Raw genomic sequence first — 24,996 nt, forward strand, 5'->3', positions numbered from 1 at the left:
CTCCCCCTAGAGGTAGTAACATTTATTTGTCCAGCCATAACGCGCATGTCTACCGCTGAGTATTGTGGGTGTCAGTAAGGAAGTAAAATGGCGGACCTGGCAAACGAAGGTAAGGAATCGCTCAGGGAGAAAGATAAACAAATCTAATGAATGAACCACAATAGCGAGTGAATGTTGCCCAGACAGCTTCGGGACTGTCAGCAGATGTGCAGGGAATGCTCCGTTGTGTTTGCAGCTCGATGTGGAGGCAGCAGTTTGACTAAACATTAGCTTACGTTAGATCCCCGGCCTTTGCTGGCTATATTTTACAGGGATGTGGAGTGGGGGGCGGCGGTCCGAACCGTATGGCACAACCGGGGGAGGGGAGGGGCAGTTAACTTTTTGAAAATATCACATTTTTACAGAACTAGCTAACATAAGCTACCTACCAATATATCAGCATGTTTTTGTAGTTAGTTAACTAGACAACAAAAGCAAACTAATTAAATACTCACGAACAATAGAAATCACATCTGGGTCACATGTGGGAAACACCGGGTGGAATTTGTCTCCTCGAATAGCCTTAAAACCTCCCACCATCTCCATGTTGCTTGATCTACTATGTTCAAAAACTAGCTAATGGCAAACGCAGGCAACAATGGCTTTGTCCGACCGTAGCTAGTGTTTTGCATGGCAGTGCTGCTTACAGATAGAAGTTCAGAACTAGGTCCTTCTTGTTCTTGCTCATTGCCGGAGGTTACAAGGTGTCTGACCCATTGTAACGTTAGGCCCTACAGACTACATGTTCCAAATTCAAAGCGTAAGAAATGTACTGTACTAGCCTAGTGACATAACAGGATTAGCAACGTGCTACACTAGCTATATGGATTTGAATGACTTTGATATATAGGATCAAGTCAATCCATTTTTATGTAGCTAACAATGCAGCCCTGTCTCAGAGCATTTCGTATTATTCTGTACTTATCTCAGAGCGTTTAGTATATGTTACGTTTTGCTTGGTATGTATTCATTTATGGATGTGTATCACCCATGCGTATGATCTGAATTACAAATTGTGTTATGTTATGAATTACAAATCTTATGTTAAGAATTTGCAAAATGTATATGTTATGAATTACATTTACATTTTTACATTTGAATCGTTTAGCAGACACTTATCCAGAGCGACTTACAGTAGTGAGTGCAATAATTTTCATATTTGTTCGTATTAGGTGGCTAACGTTAGCTGGATTCGGTTATCTAAAAGTGTTATGGTTAGGGGAAGGGTTAGCTAAATGCTAAGTAGATGCTAAAAGTAGTTCAAGTTGCTAAAATGCTAATGTTGTCTGTGGTGAGATTCGAACTTTTTATTTTTTATTTTTTTATTTTACCTGTATTTAACCAGGTAGGCAAGTTGAGAACAAGTTCTCATTTACAATTGCGACCTGGCCAAGATAAAGCAAAGCAGTTTGACAGATACAACGACACAGAGTTACACATGGAGTAAAACAAGTCTATATACAATGTGAGCAAATGAGGTGAGAAGGGAGGTAAAGGCAAAAAAGGCCATGGTGGCAAAGTAAATACAATATAGCAAGTAAAACACTGGAATGGTAGTTTTGCAATGGAAGAATGTGCAAAGTAGAAATAAAAATAATGGGGTGCAAAGGAGCAAAATAAATAAATAAATTAAAATTAAATACAGTTGGGAAAGAGGTAGTTGTTTGGGCTAAATTATAGGTGGGCTATGTACAGGTGCAGTAATCTGTGAGCTGCTCTGACAGTTGGTGCTTAAAGCTAGTGAGGGAGATAAGTGTTTCCAGTTTCAGAGATTTTTGTAGTTCGTTCCAGTCATTGGCAGCAGAGAACTGGAAGGAGAGGCGGCCAAAGAAAGAATTGGTTTTGGGGGTGACTAGAGAGATATACCTGCTGGAGCGTGTGCTACAGGTGGGAGATGCTATGGTGACCAGCGAGCTGAGATAAGGGGGACTTTACCTAGCAGGGTCTTGTAGATGACATGGAGCCAGTGGGTTTGGCGACGAGTATGAAGCGAGGGCCAGCCAACGAGAGCGTACAGGTCGCAATGGTGGGATAGTATATGGGGCTTTGGTGACAAAATGGATTGCACTGTGATAGACTGCATCCAATTTGTTGAGTAGGGTATTGGAGGCTATTTTGTAAATGACATCGCCAAAGTCGAGGATTGGTAGGATGGTCAGTTTTACAAGGGTATGTTTGGCAGCATGAGTGAAGGATGCTTTGTTGCGAAATAGGAAGCCAATTCTAGATTTAACTTTGGATAGGAGATGTTTGATATGGGTCTGGAAGGAGAGTTTACAGTCTAACCAGACACCTAAGTATTTGTAGTTGTCCACGTATTCTAAGTCAGAGCCGTCCAGAGTAGTGATGTTGGACAGGCGGTTAGGTGCAGGTAGCGATCGGTTGAAGAGCATGCATTTAGTTTTACTTGTATTTAAGAGCAATTGGAGGCCACGGAAGGAGAGTTGTATGGCATTGAAGCTTGCCTGGAGGGTTGTTAACACAGTGTCCAAAGAAGGGCCGGAAGTATACAGAATGGTGTCGTCTGCGTAGAGGTGGATCAGAGACTCACCAGCAGCAAGAGCGACCTCATTGATGTATACAGAGAAGAGAGTCGGTCCAAGAATTGAACCCTGTGGCACCCCCATAGAGACTGCCAGAGGTCCGGACAGCAGACCCTCCGATTTGACACACTGAACTCTATCAGAGAAGTAGTTGGTGAACCAGGCGAGGCAATCATTTGAGAAACCAAGGCTGTCGAGTCTGCCGATGAGGATGTGGTGATTGACAGAGTCGAAAGCCTTGGCCAGATCAATGAATACGGCTGCACAGTAATGTTTCTTATCGATGGCGGTTAAGATATCGTTTAGGACCTTGAGCGTGGCTGAGGTGCACCCATGACCAGCTCTGAAACCAGATTGCATAGCAGAGAAGGTATGGTGAGATTCGAAATGGTCGGTAATCTGTTTGTTGACTTGGCTTTCGAAGACCTTAGAAAGGCACGGTAGGATATATATAGGTCTGTAGCAGTTTGGGTCAAGAGTGTCCCCCCCTTTGAAGTGGGGGATGACCGCAGCTGCTTTCCAATCTTTGGGAATCTCAGACGACACGAAAGAGAGGTTGAACAGGCTAGTAATAGGGGTTGCAACAGTTTCGGCAGATAATTTTAGAAAGAAAGGGTCCAGATTGTCTAGCCTGGCTGATTTGTAGGGGTCCAGATTTTGCAGCTCTTTCAGAACATCAGCTGAATGGATTTGGGAGAAGGAGAAATGGGGAAGGCTTGGGCGAGTTGCTGTTGGGGGTGCAGTGCTGTTGACCGGGGTAGGAGTAGCCAGGTGGAAAGCATGGCCAGCCGTAGAAAAATGCTTATTGAAATTCTCAATTATGGTGGATTTATCAGTGGTGACAGTGTTTCCTATCTTCAGTGCAGTGGGCAGCTGGGAGGAGGTGTTCTTATTCTCCATGGACTTTACAGTGTCCCAGAACTTTTTGAGTTAGTGTTGCAGGAAGCAAATTTCTGCTTGAAAAAGCTAGCCTTGGCTTTTCTAACTACCTGTGTATAATGGTTTCTAGCTTCCCTGAACAGCTGCATATCACGGGGGCTGTTCGATGCTAATGCAGAACGCCATAGGATGTTTTTGTGTTGGTTAAGGGCAGTCAGGTCTGGGGAGAACCAAGGGCTATATCTGTTCCTGGTTCTAAATTTCTTGAATGGGGCATGTTTATTTAAGATGGTTAGGAAGGCATTTTTAAGAAATATCCAGGCATCCTCTACTGACGGGATGAGATCAATATCCTTCCAGGATACCCCAGCCAGGTCGATTAGAAAGGAACTCGCAACTTAGACATTCACGTCATACGCCCGCTCCGCATCCAACTTTCGTTCTTGCCTTAAGTAAGTAACCGTCTGTCTTATGTAACTGTACCAAACGTAACATATCATACTAATTTTAGCGTCTTTGATTTACATTTACTATGTTACATCTAGTCTGAGACCAGGCTGAGCGATGATGCCAAATTTGAACAATTATCCCAATGTGAATAGATATCTTGTTGAGCAGGGCCAGTATTGAACAGTATCGCTTGAATGTGCAATCTACTCAGCTGCACATAATGCCTCGATCAGACAAACAGTGTCATTGCGTTTTGGTACACCAGCAGTACATTCATTTCCAATGGAACGCTGCGTTTGCCTTGCAGCATTGTGTTGCAAAAGCAGTGCATTTTGTGTGTCGTTTGCATAAAACTGTAAGTGTAGACTTGACAGAAATGGTAGCAAAAGGTGATTGTTGAATTTTGTTGCACACAAATCCAGGAATAATTTTGGACTACATGGATGAGCTAGACACTGCAAAATGTATTACTCGGCATTGATGCCATGACACTGTCGGTCTTTATTATACATTTTATCTTAATTGTTTTGCACTGACAGCCTTGCACTGGCTCTATGCACACTCACACATACTACACTGACACTCCAACACACTCCTTACACTCACACACACAAAACACACGTGTGTGTTGACCCCACACACACTCAAACAGGGTGTTTCTCAAAATGCATACTACCATGCTCCGAGCATGAGAGGGTGGGAGTATGAGTCCAAATCAAAGTATGCGAAATGGAGCACGGAGGGCACTTCTCAAATGCGTACTCCGTTTGTACATATTTTGAAGATTGAATCGATGCAACCTTCAATGGAAATTATGCAAAGAAATATGACAAAACCATGTAAAAATGACCAACATTTTCTTGAAATCAATGGCAGCCATTATTTCAGCTGAAGCGAGAGAAAATACACACTGACTTTGGAATGGAATTCTGCCTATTCACATCTTAAATGTTGCCTGACTACAATATTGTATCTTAATATGTTAATAAATACATGCTGTGTTAATTTTGGCATGGTTACCTGCCTACAATACCCACTGTAGTGTGTGTAGGTCGTAAACCAACATTAAGTCAATAGAGCTAACTGGTCTAGCTACTAGTGTTAGCTAGCCAGATAGCCACGTATAATTGTTAGCTAGCTAACCAAAAATGGACATCTACCTTTGATAACATTGGTTTTTAGGTCATTATTGACTAGCTAGCTAGATTACGACTTCCATACAGTAACAGTCAAAAGTTTGGACACACCAACTCATTCCAGGGTTTTTCTTTATTTGTATTATTTTCTAAATTGTAGAATAAAAGTGAATACATCAACTATGAAATAACACATGGAATCATATAGTAACAAAAAAAGTGTTAAACAAATCAAAATATATGCTATAGATTCGTCAAAGTAGCCACCCTTTGCCTTGATGACAGCTTTGTACACTCTTGGCATTCTCTCAACCAGCTTCACCTGGAATGCCTTTCCAACAGTCTTGAAGGAGTTCCCACATATGCTGAGCACTTGTTGGCTGCTTTTCCTTTACTCTGCAATCGAACTCATCCCAAACCATCTCATTTGGGTTGAAGTCAGGTGATTGTGGAGGCCAGGTCATCTGATGCAGCACTCCATCACTCTCCTTGATCAAATAGCCCTTACACAGCCTGGGGGTGTGTATTGGGAACCACATATGCGGAGATCATCCGTTCACCTACACAAAGACACAATGATTGGAACCAAAAATATAAAGTTTCAACTCATCAGACCAAAGGACAGATTTCCACTGGTCTAATGCCCATTGCTCGTGTTTCTTGGCCCAAGCAAGTCTCTTCTTTATTATTGGTGTCCTTTAGTAGTGGTGCAGCAATTTGACCGTGAAGGCCTGATTCACGCTTTCCCCTCTGAACAGTTGATGTTGAGATATGTCTGTTATTTGAACTCTGAAGCATTTATTTGGGCTGCAAGCTGAGGCTGGTATCTCTAATGAACTTATCCTCTGCAGCAGTGGTAACTCTGGGTCTTCCTTTCCTGTGGTGGTCCTCATGAGAGCCAGTTTCATCATTGTACTTGATGGTTTTTGCGACTGCACTTGAAGAAACTTTCAAAGTTCCTGAAATTGTCCGCATTGACTGACCTTCATGTGTTTCTCTTTGCTTATTTGAGCTGTTCTTGCCATAATATGGACTTAGCGCTATTTGGTAAAATACCATCTTCTGTATACTACCCCTAACTTGTCACAACACAACTGATTGTCGCAACGGCTCAAATGCATTAAGAAGGAAAGAAATTCCACAAATTAACATTCCAGGTGACTACCTCATGAAGCTGGTTGAGAGTAGAGGTCGACCGATTAATCGGAATAGCCGACTAATTAGGGCCGATTTCAAGTTTTCATAACAATCGGAAATCGGTATGTTTGGGCACCGATTTGACCTTTTATTTAACTAGGCAAGTCAGTTTAAGAACACGTTCTTATTTTCAATGACGGCCTAGGAACAGTGGGTTAACTGCCTTGTTCAGGGGCAGAACGACAGATTTTCACCTTGTCTGCTCGGGGGATCCAATCTTGCAACCTTACAGCTAACTAGTCCAACGCTCTAACCACCTGCCTCTCATTGCACTCCACGAGGAGCCTGCCTGTTACGCGAATGCCGTAGAAGCCAATGTAAGTTGCTAGCTAGCATTAAACTTATCTTTATAAAAAGCAATCAATCAATCATAATCACTGGTTATAACTACACATGGTTGATGATATTACTAGTTTATCTAGCGTGTCCTGCATTGCATTTAATCAATGCAACGCTGGGGGATGATTTAACAAAAGCGTATTTGCGAAAAAAGCACAGTCGTTGGACGACTGTACCTAACCATAAACACCAATGCCTTTCTTAAAATCAATACACAGAAGTATCTATTTTTAAACCTGCATATTTAGCTAAAATAAATATTAACCAGGTGAAATTGTGTAATTTCTCTTGCGTTCATTGCACGCAGAGTCAGTGTATATGCAACAGTTTGGGCAGCCTGGCTCATTGCTAAACTAATTTGCCTGAATTTTACATAATTATGACACAGCATTGAAGGTTGTGCAATGTAACAAGAATATTTAGACTTCGGGATGCCACCCGTTAGATAAAATACCGAACGGTTCCGTATTTCACTGAAATAATAAACGTTTTGTTTTCGAAATTATATTTTCCGGATTTGACCATATTAATGACCAAAGGCTCGTATTTCTGTGTGTTATTATGTTATAATTAAGTATGATTTGATAGAGCAGTCTGACTGAGCGATGGTAGGCAGCAGCAGGCTCGTAAGCATTCATTCAAACAGCACTTTCGTGCGTTTTGCCAGCAGCTCTTCGCAAGCACAGCGCTGTTTATGACTTCAAGTCTATCAGCCTAATGGCTGGTGTAACTGATGTGAAATGGCTAGCTAGTTAGCTGGGTGTGCGCTAATAGCGTTTCAAACGTCACTCTCTCTGAGACTTGGAGTAGTTATTCCCCTTGCTCTGCAAGGGCTGCGGCTTTTGTGCAGCGATGGGTAACGCTGCTTCTTGTGTGGCTGTTGTCGATGTGTTCCTGGTTCGAGCCCAGGTAGGGGCGAGGAGAGGGACGGATGCTATACTGTTACACTGGCAATACTATAGTGCCTATAAGAACATCCAATAGTCAAAGGTATATGAAATACAAATGGTATAGAGAGAAATAGTCCAATAAATACTATATTAACTACAACCTAAAACATCTTACCTTGGAATATTGAAGTCTCATGTTAAAAGGAACCACCAACTTTCATATGTTCTCATGTTCCGACAAGGAACTCAAACGTAAACTTTTTTTACATGGCACATATTGCACGTATACTTCTCCAACGTTTTGTTTTTACATTATTTAAACCAAATTGAACATGTTTCATTGTTTATTTGAGGCTAAATTGATTTTATTGATGTATTATATTAAGTTAAAATAAGTGTTCATTCAGTATTGTTGTTATTGTCATTATTACAAATATATATATTTTTTAAATCGGACGATTAATCGGTATAGGCCTTTTTTGGCCCTCCAATAATCGGTATCGGCATCGGCGTTGAAAAATCATAATCGGTCGACCTCTAGTTGAGAGAATGCCAAGAGTGTGCAAAGCTGTCATCAAGGCAAAGGTTGGCTACTTTGAAGAATCTCACATTTTAAATATATTTAGATTTAACACTTTTTTTGTGTTATTTCATAGTTTTGATGTCTTCACTATTATTCTACAATATAGTAAAAATAAAGAAAAACCCTTGAATGAGTACGTGTGCTGGTACTGTATATCTAGCTGATAATTATGAGGTAAAACATTTGCTTTGTGTATATTTTGTTTTGTCTCTATTGTGGCATTGTCCTGGCTGGAAGAAGGTTCAGTGAATGTGGAGATACAGCGTGAGGTAATACATTTGAGAAGCACTCCCACTACTGTAATGTTTTATGCGTTCTTCACACTCTCGTCCTCACAAAAACGTACCCGAGAATGTCCTCGGAGTATGCACTTGGAGCATGAGTGTGGATTACGGTAGTATCATATTGAGAAACACCCATAGACACACGTTCACACTTCACATATGCTGCTGCTACTCTGTTTATTATATGTCCTGATTGCCTAGTGACTTGTACCCCTACCCACATGTACATACTGTACTACCTCTACTACCTCGTACCCCTGCACATTGACTTGGTTCTCCTTTTCTCTTGCCTCGTTATTGTTTTTGTGTCACAATTACATTTTTTCTTTCGGAATATTTGTCTTATTTTTTTAACCTTGCATTGTTGAGAAAAGGCTCGTAAGTAAGCATTGCACTGTAAAGTCTACACCTGTTGTATTCGGCACATGTGACCAATACAAATCTATTTTTATTTGATCTAGGCATAAGAGCACAGCCACCGGAAGTCCAAACTTTCAACTGGCTCTCTACTCTGTATTTCGTTCTGATTTCACCATCAAAAAAATACTACGACTTGTTTTAACACTTCTCCTCAGTGCATGCTCGTTCATTCAAATGTGTGAGATTTAAGATGTGAAATTGAAGGTCGTATGGCTAGCTTCAAAATAAGAGGCTTAGACAGTAGGCCCTATGTGAATAGCTAGAAGACTAATGAGATTAATACCTATAGCCACTCTTTGCTCCAGAATGTCACTGTGTTTCTCTGGAGTTAGTCTATTTGACAGCTGCTCCATTGACAGACACTGGAACTCCCATTCCATTTTGTGAAACCCTCTCACTTCTCTTCTGTGGCCTGGATTCCTTTCTCATTTCGTCAGATGCACGAGGTCATAGGAGACGTGTTTGCTATTTGAATCTGCGACAGTCATTGGACGAAGCCTATCACACACATCATTCATTTCTATCCGTTTCTAATTTCAATCAAATGAGAAGAATAATCAGGTGTTTTGGTCTCGACAACTTGTTCCCCTTGCTGAAACTCATCTTATTTTCCTTCTGTTCTTAGCAGGAAGAATGTGAGATGTTCAGTTTGTGATGGTTAGAGCCAGAGGTAGGGATCAAAATTGACAGCATGGACAAGGACAAGGGTGAGTGGAGATGGGTGAGGCCTTTATGCTCAGTGGGTAGGGGACCCAGAAGCAAAACCAGGTTGCTCTCGATCTTACTTTAATGAGATTTAATGAGAATGTTTTGGTCCGAGGTGGATCTTTGTACGTTTTTTCCAAATAATTTTGCCTTGTTAAAGATAGTTTAGGTGCAATATTGTGCAGGCCTTTTTATCTTGTCCAACACCCGAGTTCCGGTAATGTGAGCAAGTGTGACCTCACTGATTTCTAGATAAGTTATTCTCTCATGGTAAAGAGCTGAGGCTATATGCTGCATGAAGTAGATTAGGTTATACTGAACAAAAATATAAAGGCAACAATTTAATTTATTTTACTGTGTTAGAGTTCATATGAGGAATTCAGTCAATTGAAATAAATTCATTAGGCCACAATGTATGGATTTCACATGACTGAGAATACAGATATGCATCTGTTCGTCACAGATACCTTAAAAAAAATGGGCCTCAGGATCTCATCACAGTATTTTTGTGGTTTGAAATTTCCATCAATAAAATGCAATTGTGTTCATTGTCCTTAGCTTATACCTGCTCATACCATAACCCCACTGCCACCATGGGGCAGGTTGGCATCAGCAAACCCACACAACGCATACATGTGGTCTGCGGTTGTGATGCCGTTTGGGCATACTGCCAAATTCTCTAAAACTATGTTGGAGGCGGCTTATGGTATTGAAATTAACATTCAATTCTCTGACAACAGATCTGGTGGACATTCCTGCTTGAGACATCTGTGGCATTGTGTTGTGTGACAAAGCTGCACATTTTAGAGTGGCCTTTTATTGTCCCCAGCACACGGTGCACCTGTGTAGTGATCATGCAGTTTAATAAGCTTCTTTATATGCCACACCTGTCAGATGGATTGATTATCTTGGAAAAGGAGAAATGCTCACTAACAGGGATGTGCACAACATTTGAGAGAAATAAGCTTTTTGTGCGTATGGAACATTTCTGGGATCTTTTTTTTTCTGAAACATGGGACCAACACTTTACACGTTGTGTTTATATTTTTGTTCAGCGTACAGTATGTATGAAGACACTGAAATAACTAGCCTAGTCAGAAAGGCTATAGAGTACATTTCAACAGGCTAAATATAGACTAGAGTGTGAAGGATATATCAAGTTTAACCCAGCATTGTGACACATTTTTATTAAATCAAAGATGTGAAGTTTGTTTTATCCACTTCATTAATATGATCAAGTAAAAATGCCATCAAGTTTATTTTGTGACGAAGCAAATCCATTGTGTCCTTTTGGTTTTCATAAAAAGGGGAATGTTTCATTGCTAGAAAAAGGGGAATGTTTCATTGCCATATCACAGATAATAGCACTAGTGTGGTTGGAGCCCTCAATGTAATTATGCAAAAGTTCTCGTCAAAGGCCTTGCAGTGTGCATCCACCATGCATGTTTCACACCTGGAGGGCAAATGAGCAATGCCAAGCCATCACAAAGCCTTTTGCCTCAGCCGGGGACGAATAACCACACAAACCGTCAAGCTAAAACACACACACACACACACACACACACACACACACACACACACAAACATGCATATTGATGCCACACACAGACACACTTTCACATTCTTCATACACACAGTTGCTATTCTGTTTTATCTATCCTAATTGCCTAGTCACTTTTACCCCTAACTACATGTACATATGACCTCAACTACCTCATACCCCTGCACATTGACTCGGTCGCGGTACTCCTCATTTTTTAAATTTAATTGTTGCTAATTTTCTTAATTTTGAACTCTGCATTGTTGCTCATAAGTAAGCATTTCACAGTCAAGTTTACACCTGTTGTATTTGGCCCATATGACAAATATAATTCGATTTGATTTACTGGGCCTACATATTGAAAAGCTATCTTTTTTTTGGTTGGAACCAAAAATCTCAAATTTGGACTCATCAGACCAAAGGACAGATTTCCACTGGTCGAATGTCCATTGCTCGTGTTTCATGGCCTAAGCAAGTCTCATCTTCTTATTGGTTTCCTTTAGTAGTGGTTTCTTTGCAGAAATTTGACCATGAAGGCCTGATTCACACAGTCTCCTCTGAACAGTTGATGCTGAGATGTGTCTGTTACTTGAACTCTGTGAAGCATTTATTTGGGCTGCAATTTCTGAGGCTGGTAACTCTAATGAACTTATCCTCTACAACAGAGGTTACTCTGGGTCTTCCTTTCCTGTGGCGGTCCTCATGAGAGCCAGTTTCATCAAAGCACTTGATGGGTTTTGCGACTGCACTTGAAACTTTCAAAGTTCTTGAAATTTGCTGGATTGACTGTCCTTCATGTCTTAAAGTAATGATGGAATGTTGTTTCTTTTTGCTTATTTGAGCTGTTCTTTCCATAATATGGACTTGTTTGGTAAAATATGACCATCTTCTGACTGGTACTGTATCTGCTTAATATCAGCTTTTACTGTTCAGTGTCAGTAGCTCGGCACATCTGCCTTCTCGGCCTTCTAAATCAGGCTTTGCTGCCCTTTCTGTTCTGCATTTTCACGTACCGTGACCATCTCACTTTCACCATAGTTCAACAGCTTTCTTTCTGTCATTTTATTGTCTTTAAAATGGGTGCTTTCCTCCTTTATACACATTACTGATTTATCATTTCAACAAAATGACATTGAACCGCTATGGAATAGACATTGAATTGTCATCTGCCCGGTGGGTAGAGCCTCCTCAATTAAGTTATGACTTGAGTTCTAATTATAGCTTGGGGAAAAGATTTACTAGGTCCTGGCTGAGGTTCTATCAAAAGCTTTGTGGGCACTGACCTTGACAGGGGAGTCCACTTACACTGACTTGGATGCTTGAGCCCTGAGGTGTATTGTGTTATGGGGAAGGTGAAGTAAGTGCACAGTTGAACAAAACTTGTCATGGTTTCACTTTGGCCTAACCTGTGTGTCTCTGTCAGCTCTGTAGAATTCTACTGGTAATATTTGTAGTCTAGAAATGCAGACAAGGCTCATAGTAGGAGAGGTGTTTTTATAGACATAGTGAAGAGACATCCATCATAAAGCTTTTGCCCAAAGATGTGCAAAATGAGATCTCCAACAGTGACACATCTGATTTCTCTTACAGAGAAGCATGCCATAGCCCCACCAGTGTTTGTGTTCCAGAAAGATAAAGCTCAGAAGGTGAGAAACACTCTTTTCATACCTCTTCTGAAAATGTAAACAGTGTGACGGCATGCTATGGAGCGGACTTGCCTTCACACTGGCTGGATAATTTCCTCGGTTTCCTGTCTGAATGTCTGTTATGTTCTTCCTATCTTTCTTCCTCTATCTCCATCTTTCTCTGTCAAACCCTTAACAGAGATCAGTAGAAGGGTCCAGTGCGGAGGATGGAGAAGGTAAGGATGAGGAGGGTAACCAAGCAGGTTCTGGTACTTTGGAAAATTGAAAATGTCTGTCTTATATTTTGCACTGAACAAAAATATAAACGCATCAATTTCAAACATTTTACTGCGTTACAGTTCATATAATGAAATCAGTCAATAGAAATTAATTAATTATGATCTAATCTATGGATTTCACATGACTGGGAATCTAGATATGCATCTGTTGGTCACAGATACCTTTAAAAAAGGTAGGGGTGTGGATCAGAAAACCAGTCAGTATCTGGTATGACCACCATCTGCCTTATGCAGCGTTACACATCTCCTTCGCATAGAGTTGATAAGACTGTTGATTGTGGCCTGTGGAATATTGTCCCACTCCTCTTCAATGGCTGTGCGAAGTTGCTGGACATTGGCGGGAATTGGAACACGCTGTCATACACATTGATCCAGAGCATCTCTAACATGCTCAATGGGTGACTGTCTGGTGAGTATGTAGGCAATGGAAGAAATGGGAAATATTCATCTTCCAGGAATTCCTTGCGACATGGGGCCGAGCATTATCATGCGGTGATGGCGGCGGAAGAATGGCGCCGAAATGGGCCTCAGGATCTCATCACGGTGCATTTAAATTGCCATCGATTAAATGCAATTGTGTTCGTTGTCTGTTGCTCTTGCCTGCCCATACCATAACCCCACCGCCACCACGGGGCTCTCTGTTCGCAACGTTGACATCAGCAAACAGCTCGCCTACACGACGCCATACACGCTGCCTGCCATCTGCCCGGTATAGTTTATACCGTGATTCATCTGTGTGAGGAGCGTACTTCTCCAGCGTGCCAGTAACCCACAGAAGTCGGTTACATTGCCGAAAGGCAGTCAGGTCTAGACCTTGGCGAGGATGACGAGCACGCAGATGAGTTTCCCTGAGATGGTTTCTGACAGTTTGTGCAGAAATTCTTCAGTTGTGCAAAACAATAGTTTCATCAGCTGTTAGGGTAGCTGGTCTCAGATGATCCCTCAGTTGAAGAAGTTGGATGTGGAGGTCCTGGGCTGGTGGGGTTACACGTGGTCTGGGGTTCTGAGCCCGGTTGGACGTACTGCCAAATTCTCTAAAACAACATTGTGGTAGAGAATTGAACATTATATTTTCTGGCAACCGCTCTGGTGGACATTCATGCAGTCAGCATGCCAATTGCACGCTCCCTCAACTTCAGACATCTGTGGCAGTGTGGTGTGATGACTGCACATTTTGAGTGGCCTTTTTCCCCCAGTACAAGGTGCATCTGTGTAATGATCATGCTGTTTTATCAGCTTCTTGTTATACCGCACCTGTTAGGTGGATGGAATATATTGGCAAAGTAGAAATGCTCACTAATAGGAATGTAAACAGTCGGTGACTAAAATGTGCATATATATATTTGTGCACAAAATTTGAGATCAATATTTGCGTGCGTATGGAACATTTCTGGGATCTTTTATTTCAGCTCATAAAACAAGGTACCAACACTTTACAGTTTAAGTCAGAAGTTTACATACACTTAGGTGTATGGGCAGCAGCAGAGTAGCCTAGTGGTTAGAGCGTTGGTCTAGTAACCGGAAGGTTGCAAGTTCAAACCCCGAGCTGACAAGGTACAAATCTGTTTTTCTGCCCCTGAACAGGCAGTTAACCCACTGTTCCTAGGCCGTCATTGAAAATAAGAATTTGTTCTTAACTGACTTGCCTACTTAAATAAAGGTTAAAAAAAAAAGAAAAGAAAAAAAAGGTTGGAGCCATTAAAACTCGTTTTTCAACCACTCCACAAATTTCTTGTTAATTAACAAACTGGCAAGTCGGTTAGGACCTCTACTTTGTGCATGAAACAAGTAATTTGTCCAACAATTGTTTACAGACAGATTATTTCACTTATAATTCACTGTATCACAATTCCAGTTGGTCAGAAGTTTACATACACTTAAGTTGACTGTGCCACGAAACAGCATGGAAAATTCCATAAAATAATGTCTTGGCTTTAGAAGCTTCTGATAGGCTAATTGACATAATTTTAGTCAATTGGAGGTGTACCTGTGGATTAAAGGTCGACCGATTATGATTTTTCAACACTGATACCGATACAGATCATTGGAGGACCAAAAAAGCCTGTTTTTATTTTTTATTTGTATTAATGACAATTACAACAATACTGAATGAACACTTATTTTAACTTAATATAATACATCAATAAATTCAATTTATTCTCAAATAAATAATGAAACATGTTCAATTTGGTTTTAATAATGCATCAACAAAGTGTTAGAGAAGAAAGTAAAAGTGCAATATGTGCCATGTAAGAAAGCTAACGTTTAAATTCCTTGCTCAGAAAATGAGAACATATGAAAGCTGGTGGTTCCTTTGAACATGAGTCTTCAATATTCCCAGGTAAAAAGTTTTAGGTTGTAGTTATTATAGGAATTATAGGACTATTTCCCTCTATACCATTTGTATTTCATTAACCTTTCACTATTGGATGTTCTTATAGGCACTTTAGTATTGCCAGTGTAGCAGTATAGCTTCCGTCCCTCTCCTCGCCCCTACCTGGGCTCGAACCAGTAACACAACGACAACAGCCACGGAAGTGTTGTTTGAATGAATGCTTAGGAACCTGCTGCTGCCTACCACCGCCCACTCAGATTCTTGTATGCTTGTATGCTCAGTCAGATTATATGCAACGCAGGACACGCTAGATAAACTAGTAATATCATCAACCATGTGTAGTTAACTAGTGATTATGATCGATTGATTTATTGTTTTTTATAAGATAAGTTTAATGCTAGCTAGCAACTTACCTTGGCTTACTGCATTCGCGTAACAGGCAGTCTCCTTGTGGAGTGCAAGGAGAGGCAGGTGGTTATAGCGTTGGACTACTTAACTGTAAGGTTGCAAGATTGTATCCCCCGAGCTTACAAGGTGAACATCTGTCGTTCTGCCCCTGAACGAGGCAGTTAACCCACTTCCTAGGCCGTCATTGAAAATAAGAATGTGTTCTTAACTGACTTGCCTAGTTAAATAAAGATTAAATAAAAAAATTGGCCAAATCCGTGTCCAAAAATACCAATTTCCGATTGTTATGAAAACTTGAAATCGGCCCTAATTAATCGGCCATTCCGATTATTCGGTCGACCTCTACTGTGGATGTATTTCAAGGCCTACCTTCAAACTCAGTGCCTCTTTGCTTGACATCATGGGAAAATCAAAAGACATCAGCCAAGACCTCAGAAACAAAAATTGTAGACCTCCACAAGTCAGGTTCATCCTTGGGAGCAATTTCCAAATGCCTGACGGTACCACGTTCATCTGTACAAACAATAGTACGCAAGTATAAACACCATGGGAACCCACAGCTGTCATACCGCTCAGGAAGGAGACGCGTTCTGTCTCCTAGAGATGAACGTACTTTGGTGTGAAAAGTGCAAATCAATACCAGAACAACAGCAAAGGATCTTATGAAGATGCTGGAGGAAACCGGTATCTATATCCACAGTAAAACAAGTCCTATATCGACATAACCAGAAAGGCCGTTCAGCAAAGAAGAAACCACTGCTCCAAAACCGCCATAAAAAAGCCAGACTATGGTTTGCAACTGCATATGGGGACAAAGATCATACTTTTTGGAGAAATGTCCTCTGGTCTGTTGAAACAAAAATAGAACTGTTTGGCCATAATGACCATTGTTATGTTTGGAGGAAAAAGGGGGAGGCTTGCAAGCCAAAGACCACCATCCCATCCGTGAAGCACAGGGGTGGCAGCATTATGTTGTGGGGGTGCTTTGCTGCAGGAGGAACTGGTGCACTTCACAAAATAGATGGTTCATGAGGAGGGAAATTATGTGGATATATTGAAGCAACATCTCAAGACATCAGTCAAGTTAAAGCTTGGTCGTAAATGGGTCTTCGAAATGGACAACGACCCCAAGCATACTTCCAAAGTTGTGGGAAAATGGTTTAAAAGGACAACAAAGTCAAGGTATTGGAGTGGCCATCACAAAGCCCTGACCTCAATCCCATAGAAAATTTGTGGGCAGAACTGAAAAAGCATGTGCGAGCAAGAAGGCTACCAGTAACGTTTGACCCAAGTTAAACAATTTAAAGGAAATGCTACCAAATTCTAATTGAGTGTATGTAAACTTCTGACCCACTGGGACTGTAATGAAAGAAATAAAAGCTGAAAGAAATAATTCTCTCTGCTATTATTCTGACATTTCACATTCTTAAAATAAAGTAGTGATCCTAACTGACCAAAGACAGGGAATTTTTACTAGGATTAAATGTCAGGAATTGTGAAAAACTGAGTATAAATGTATTTGGCTGTGGTGTATGTAAACTTCCTACGTCGACTGTACATGTTGAGTATATTTTTGTTCAGTATAGTTACTTTGCTAATCTTGCTCGTTCTGTCTCCTCCAGACTCTGATAAAGATGAGAGTAGTTACTGTCCCCCGGCCAAGAGGGAAAGGACATCGTCACTAACACAGTTCCCACCCGCACATTCAGGTAATGGTACATTTTGTTTAATTAAACAACTTTCCATAGTTTGTGGAGAAAGGGTGTGTACTCATGTTATTTATCTTTGTCTTATGCAGTTTCTAAGAACAATGTGTTCATGCCATCCAGTTTCTGTCAGTCCCCGACAGGAAATAATAATTCAGATTCAGAACCTGGTGAGTTATCTTAAGATCTCCTTTTCAACCTAGTTGATATTTGCATGATAAGGAAAACTACCCTTGAAGAATCCAATTTTTTTATAAACAAATTTCTGGCTTAGCTTCCAGCTATCTCACGTTCCCTCTCTCTTTCTCCTTCTTTCTCTGTTCTCATGTCAACAGAGGAGAAAACGGTTGGGTTTCGCCTGAAGCCTCCCACCCTGATCCATGGACAGGCTCCTAGTGCAGGTGGGTGCCCTCTCTCGAGTCAATGTCATGTTCGTTCCCAAGGCTGGGTTTTGGGGGTCTAGTATACAGGCTCCGTAACAGGCATAAACACAATGTACAAAACATCACAATAAGAGTGCAAAAAGATGGCCCTTCTTTGTCTGGCTTTGGTCTGTCCAGAGCCTTATATTTAGTCCAAGTATAATGTTTTGCAGGTGTCCCAAGCCAGAAACCCAAGGAGCAGCAGCGCAGTGTACTACGACCAGCAGTACTGCAGGCCCCTCTGGCCACCAAATCACTAACCCAGACCGGTAAGCACACTTTCAGGACGGATTAACCTTAGTCTTCAGATCCTCTCAAACAAACAGCTGTACTACTTTGTTCTGTTCTGCGATGGCCATTCTCCTTCAGCTTCCTTTCATCTCAATGTGCTTCGACAAAACATTTGTTGAAGGTGAAAGAAATCCAACCAGTCTCTTCTTGTGGTCCTGATAGGGTTGAACAGTGGTACAAATGGAGTGGACAGGTCATCAGAGGGTTTACCAGTTACCCAGAACAACACAGAGAAGTGTGATGACACGACCACGTCACAGGTAGGCTGAGAGGTGAAAGGGCGTCAAAAGTTTGGACACACCTACTCATTCAAGGGTTTTTCTTTATTTTTACTATTTTCTACATTGTAGAATAATAGTGAAGACATGAAAACTATGAAATAACACATATGGAATCATGTAGTAACCAAAAAAGTGTTAAACAAATTTTAGATTCTTCAAAGTAGCCAGCCTTTGCCTCGATGACAGCTTTGCACACTCTTGGCATCTCTCTCACCTGGAATTCTTTTCCAACAGTCTTGAAGGGGTTCCCACATATGCTGAGCACTTGTTGGCTACTTTTCCTTCACTCTGCGGTCCAAATCATCCCAAACCATCTCATTTAGGTTGAGGTCGGATGATTGTGGAGGCCAGGTAATCTGATGCAGCACTCCATCACTCACCTTCTTGGTGAAATAGCCCTTACACAGCCATGAAAAATAAATCATAGTCCCACCAAGCACAAACCAGATGGCATGGCATATTGCTGCAGTATGCTGTGGTAGCCATGCTGGTTAAGTGTGTCTTGAAAGCTAAATAAATCACTGATAGTGTCACCATTGCTTGTGTTTCTTGGCCCAAGCAAGTCTCTTCTTATTATTGGTGTCCTTTAGTAGCAGCAAATCGACCACGAAGGCCTGATTCAAGCAGTCTCATCTGAACAGTTGATGTTGAGATGTGTCTGTTACTTGCGACTGCACTTGAATAAACTTTCAAAGTTCTTGAAATTTGCTGGATTGACTAACCTTCATGTCATAAAGTAATGATGGACTGTAATTTCTCTTTGCTTATTTGAGCTGTTCTTGCCATAACATGGAATTGGTCTTTTATCAAATAGGGCTATCTTCTGTATACCACCCCTACCTTGTCACAACACAACTGATTAGGTCAAATGCATTAAGAAGTAAATTAATCCCACAAATTCACAAGACACACCTGTTAATTGTAATGCATTCCAGGTGACTGCTTATGAAGCTGGTTGAGAGAATGCCAAGAGTGTGCAAAGCTTTCATCAAGGCAAAGAGTGGCTACTTTGAAGAATCTATAGCATATATTTTGATTTGTTTAATACTTTTTTTGGTTACTACATAATTCCATATGTGTTATTTCATAGTTTTGATGTCTTCACTATTATTCTACAATGTAGAAAATAGTACAAATAAAGATACATTTTTGAGTAGGTCTGTCCAAACTTTTGACAAGTACTGTATATAGTTATCAAGTGAGTTCATAACAACAAAAAACACAACAGGACAAGACACAAAGGCAGGTTTTATGCTTGAACATTCATTTTGGAATTTTCATGACTGTCTCTCGCTGCTTTAATCTTCTTTCAAGGAGAAGAAAAGCGAGAGGGATGAGAGCAGGACAGGAGGAGGGAAAACTGATCCTCCTGTGGAATACACAGTTGTATTTGGCCAGAATGTCAGAGCCAAGCTGACCTTGAATAGTTAACTAAAGTGCATGTGATATGGAATACTTTTCAAAGATGTTGTGAAGTGCTCTGGGCTTTGCCTCATACCTGACAACAGCCCACTGGGTGTGTGGGTAAATCACAATATAGCAGCCTCTTGTGGCCTTGCAAGCTTTGTTACATTCTTTTGATCTGTTCCTTTTTTGTTATGTGTCTGATCCTTACCCTTTTCTCCATTGGTCTAGATTGAGCAAAGCAGTGAACAGAAAGGCTCTACATCAGCAGAATCAGGGGAAACCAATTATTTCCTACAATACAGAAGCACTCCCAGGTTAGCCGTTTATGGATTCTGTCTACAATGGATATGATCAGTCATCTGTTTTATTAGGCTACTCTTTCATCTCCCCTATCTAAAATCCCTTCTCCTGTATGTTTCCCACCCAGCTTACAGAAGGCTGAGAACAAGGCTGATGACGGGGATAAGTTTGTGTTTGGACAGAACATGTCGGATCGTGTCCTGGTAAGACTTGCTCTTTGTGAGGCTAATCTAGTCATCTTTTATCACAGTTTTTTTTCTACCATTTGTCCCTCTTCCAACTAATGATGGCATCCACAAAGTTGTGTTAAAGCATGTTGTATAACATTCTTGTTTTGCAGAGTCCGTTGAAATGTGAACAAGCAGCCGAGGGCAGCAGAGATCCCCCTACCGCCCCGCCCTGTGAGCTCCCGTCAAAAGACAGCAGCCCTGATAAAGGTGAGTAAATAAAGACCATACTGGATATGAAATGAATGTTAAGAGGCTTATGTAATGGCAATGCAATGAAGGAAACACCTGGCTTTTTTCAGGCCCCTACTATGTGACAGTGTTTGAATGCTGTTTTGGTTCTCTTGTTTACAGATAACAATGTGACAGAGTCTTTGGAGGAGTCGGCGGCAGCCTACACCAAAGCCACAGCCAAGAGGTGTTTGTTAGAGAAAGTAGAGGTCAGAACTGGAGAGGAGTCGGAGAGTAACGTTCTTCAGGTATGCAAGAGGTATCCTACGTGTTAGGTGTTTAATTGCTTGATTTCAATGTCAGAGAATGTTTGTAGTTCACCAAGAAATTGAGCAATTGTTGATTGATAGTTTTGTGTTTACATGTCTCCCCAGACAGTTGGAAATAGGCTGAAATGGTCCGTGGTCATTCTCTGACAGTGGCATGTTTTTTTGTCACCTTAGGTCCAGTGCAAGTTATTTGTGTTTGACAAAGCTTCCCAGTCTTGGGTTGAGAGAGGCAGAGGACTGCTAAGGCTCAATGATATGGCTTCCACAGAGGAGGGATCGTTACAGTCCAGGCTGGGTACAGTCATTAATCATGAATTAATCATTAGTCATGAATCAAATCATATCAACAATTTAGTTAATTTAAAAATCTCAATACACTTTACTGTCATGCCACACTGCCCTGGATTGTATCGTATGATTCTATGGAGTTGTTTTTGTACATCTGTCAAAATGCAACTCCCATTTGAAGGTATTACATTGGTTATTCTATACATTGTTTTCTGTGCTGTAGTGATGAGGACCCAGGGCAGTTTGCGTCTGATCCTCAACACCAAACTGTGGCCACAAATGCAGACGGACAAGGCCAGCGAGAAGAGTGTCCGCATTACAGCCATGGACACTGAGGACCAGGGGGTCAAGGTCTTCCTCATATCGGTATGAGAAAGACCACATTAGTTATTACTAGAGATATATATTTAAGAGTGTTTGACCAACTTTTAGAATGTTTAATATTGTTATAATGCCTTCAGTTACAAAGAATAGTTTAAATATTCCCCATGTAATGTTAATGGGGAACTAACATGGCTGCCATAGAATGTTGAAGTGTCATGTAAATGCATCAAAACGCAGAAACCGCATTGGCCCAACTCTCTAAATACATGGCTCTGGTTATTACATAGTAATGACACTGACAGTGGTAATAGATGTTGAGTATATCTAACATTTCCAGAACATCCAGTTTAGTGCTGATGTGTCATTTATGTTCCAGGCAAGCTCTAAGGACACAGGGCAGCTGTACGCAGCGTTGCACCATCGTATTCTGGCCCTGCGGAGCCGCTCAGACCAAGAGCCAGAGCCCAGGGTCCCCATCCCAGATGGCCACATCCCTCATCCCCAGTCTAACGGGGAGGATAGTGATGAGGACGAACCGCTCACACCCACTGCCAACACTACAGGTAAACTATATAACCCCTTAGCCTAGCTGTTAACCCAACTTTTCCAATCACCACAAACTGATCTTAAGACCTCTTACTGTGATTGTTCAAAAAAGTGATCTAATGATATCCTGGACACAAACTAATGGTCCAAAACTGTTATCTGGAAGTGATCTGAGAAAAGTTGTCTGGTGGTCCAAGAATGTTATCTGGACATTCCCCCTAACGGTCCAACAAACATTTGAAGGTCCAAGTAAGTGACCTTCGACACCCTCGCTGATGGTTCAAGGAAGTGATCTGGGGGGTTCAAGGAAGTAATCTTGGTGTCTTTGAATAGGACCCTTGCACTGTTTCCTTGGATGTTGTGAAGTGTCTTGGATTTCCCTTATTTCATGCAAGCAAAACATATCTGTCCCATTCAAAAAGCCCAATAATGTAATTTAAAACACTATTTGATTGGACTGCCCTAGTCTATCACTCACCAGGCCTGTCTCTCCTCTCCCCAGAGGGTCCAGAGGCCCAGTCCTGCGGGACTGGCAGTGGGAGTGGGTCTTCATAGCACCTGCCCCCCTTCATCGGCTCACGCACTGCAGTCAGGACCACCTTACAGACCCCTCCATGGACACCTCAGGCCAGCATCTCCCCAGTGGTCTGAGGTCACAGTCGAGCGCCAGGAAGGATCCTATGCAGGTGTTACTAAGTTAACTCTGCAGTTCATACTCTGGATTCACAGTTTATCTGGGATGGATGGTCTTTTTTGTTTAGTATTTGTCTTCTCTTTTTTTTTACCTCTAGAACTGGATTTTGGGGGGAGTGGGGGGGGGGTTGTTAATTGGATGCTCATCATATTGATGAGTCTGAGGGAACGAGAAAGCAGTTTTCTTCTCTAGCTGATATAAGTACATTCTAAATAGTTTGCTGTTAAAAGTGGGACTTTAACCACCTTGCAAAAGAACAGACCTCAGGCACTTCAGTGGGGCTTGTATTTTGTTCAGCGAGGTAAAGATTGAGTTGCCTAGCAAATATTTGTTTATAAAGTCTTTTTTTTATTTCACAGAGTTTTGTCATTGAAGAGTGTCTGAACTCTTACTTCAAGTTGTATTTTTCTAAGGCAAAATGCTTGCACACACTCTAGCTAGGATTAGTCCATCAATACCACCTCTGGCCACTGTTAGTTTTTAGTCTGTCGTCCACATTGTCATTTATTTTTTTTACCACAAATCGGTTGAATTTAAAATCCCTTGTGCAAACACCTGCTTCGATGTTCGTAGCCATAAAATATTTAATTAAATAGTGGGATTTACCTGTGTTCATGATTATTATTATTACTGGTACATTACGGTTTTATTGATAGTTAATATTATCGACTTTGCTTTTGAAATTCATGCGAAAATGAACTAATTCTGTAAATAAGAAAGCTTGTTGGATTTGATAATTTTACAACAGGTTTGCACCATGACCCCAAAGTTTACCCTGAATATAGCCGTTAGATTTGTTTGTTTCAAATATATAATCATTTTTTAGATAGATCAGATAAATATATATGTTCTCAAATATATATACATATATGGAAGAAACCCTTTCTATGTTTGAGTGGTTTACAATTATGTAATTAGTTTTAAATAAGTTCCAATCACAAGGCTTTGTGTATAACATCCACGATCTCAGAATCATATAAGACCATTGCAACAACAACAAAATCCCTATTTTTTTCATGCGATCAGAAAGGCCCATATAATCACTTTTAGGTTAGGGTGTTGGCATTTGGTGTATCTAGCATGTCATTATTTGCATCTGTCCTAAACTTGTTTGACATCAAAACCCTACAAAATGCACATGTACTCTCAGAACAGCGAATGCTGCCATTTTATTCAAAGAGCTATAGACATTGGAACAGGTGGTACTACGCACACAGGGTACAGTATTTTTCACCAATAGTCTGGTGCTGAGCCCTCTATTTATTCCTTTGTTAAATAGATGGCTCTGGTCTGGTGTATTTAAAACAAACAGCCCTTAAAGAGACGTAGATGAATAATGTAATATTTTCTTCAGTGAAGTGTAGTTCCTCTTGTTTTAAGCCTTTTTCTTCCTCATCGTTGGAATGAGTAATATTTCTAAGTTGTATTATAGCGTTCTACTTTTTCATTTACTACAAGCCTTTGATGTGAAAACAATGTATTTTAACTAACAAAAAGTATACTAAGAAAAGTTTGAAACAAAAAAAAACAGGCAAGTAGACATATTATTGGTTAAAATGTATAAATCCTGTAATGTATATTATTGAATAAGCAGCCTTTAAAGGAATAATCCACTCAAACTTTATTTAGGTAATTGTCATTTCACTGTTGATAATGAAACAAATTCCAAAATATAGTTTGTGAGTAGGTTACTCCTTTTAAGTGTAAAAAAAGGACAACTCCTTATTTAGTACTCTTCTTCCCTGCAGTCTATAGAAACCTCACCGTGTAATGTGCTCCGTAAAATTGTGTTCTCTCCATTTTTCACATTCTGCTTGTGTAGCTACAAACAGGACTATTCCTAATGGCCCAGTTTTTAAAAAGTTATCTGGGTTTTGCCTATCAGATAAGAATAGAATGAATAGAATGGAAGTCCCCATTCAAGTCAATGTTTTGTCCATTCTATTCATTCTATTTCTATGCATTTAATCTTATCCGATAGGTAAAATCTAGATAACTTAAAAAGAAACTGGGCCCTGGACATGAATGTATGGCAACTTGTCTCTATATAAAGGGCCAGGGGCCGACGTTCTTCAGCACTTTTCCTTCTCTGTGATATTTCTCCCATCAATATGAATTGTTTTAATGTTCGTAAATGCACATGAACTGGGGCTGTCCATTGATTAATTGGCAAAGGTGGTTGATAATGAAGTGTTGAATGTTGTTTACATTGGGGTCGTTGATGGTTATTTGTTGGGGAGTGACTGTAAGACTGATATACACTTTTGTTCATGTTCTATTTTTTTTGCTGAAATTTCTGTCATGTCTGCTATAGTTCCCTTAAAACATCTACCTGTTT

The 24,996-nt window shown here is 40.7% G+C and overlaps 1 protein-coding gene across 1 annotated transcript; it reads left to right on the plus strand.

Annotated features, from left to right (window-relative positions):
- Positions 1–57: 57 nt before the first annotated feature.
- On the plus strand, positions 58–24,996 carry LOC112252210 (ran-binding protein 3). Its single transcript, XM_024423246.1, has 16 exons — positions 58–109; positions 12,596–12,651; positions 12,830–12,866; positions 17,295–17,381; positions 17,471–17,548; positions 17,714–17,779; positions 17,974–18,069; positions 18,254–18,351; positions 20,008–20,093; positions 20,207–20,282; positions 20,420–20,516; positions 20,661–20,785; positions 20,981–21,101; positions 21,318–21,460; positions 21,795–21,981; positions 22,467–24,996. Exons 1-16 carry the CDS (start codon positions 88–90, stop codon positions 22,517–22,519), a joined length of 1,428 nt encoding a protein of 475 aa, XP_024279014.1. The 5' UTR covers positions 58–87; the 3' UTR covers positions 22,520–24,996.

This window comes from Oncorhynchus tshawytscha, linkage group LG06, assembly GCF_018296145.1.
Source record: "Oncorhynchus tshawytscha isolate Ot180627B linkage group LG06, Otsh_v2.0, whole genome shotgun sequence".
Lineage (NCBI taxonomy): Eukaryota > Metazoa > Chordata > Actinopteri > Salmoniformes > Salmonidae > Oncorhynchus > Oncorhynchus tshawytscha.

Bases quoted from the DNA above. Each gene is read 5' to 3' on its own strand.
- LOC112252210 (XM_024423246.1), top strand. From the start codon at position 88: ATGGCGGACCTGGCAAACGAAG. The intron at 12,867-17,294 runs GTAAGGATGAGG...TGTCTCCTCCAG, and splicing joins CAGTGCGGAGGATGGAGAAG to ACTCTGATAAAGATGAGAGT. The intron at 17,382-17,470 runs GTAATGGTACAT...TGTCTTATGCAG, and splicing joins GTTCCCACCCGCACATTCAG to TTTCTAAGAACAATGTGTTC.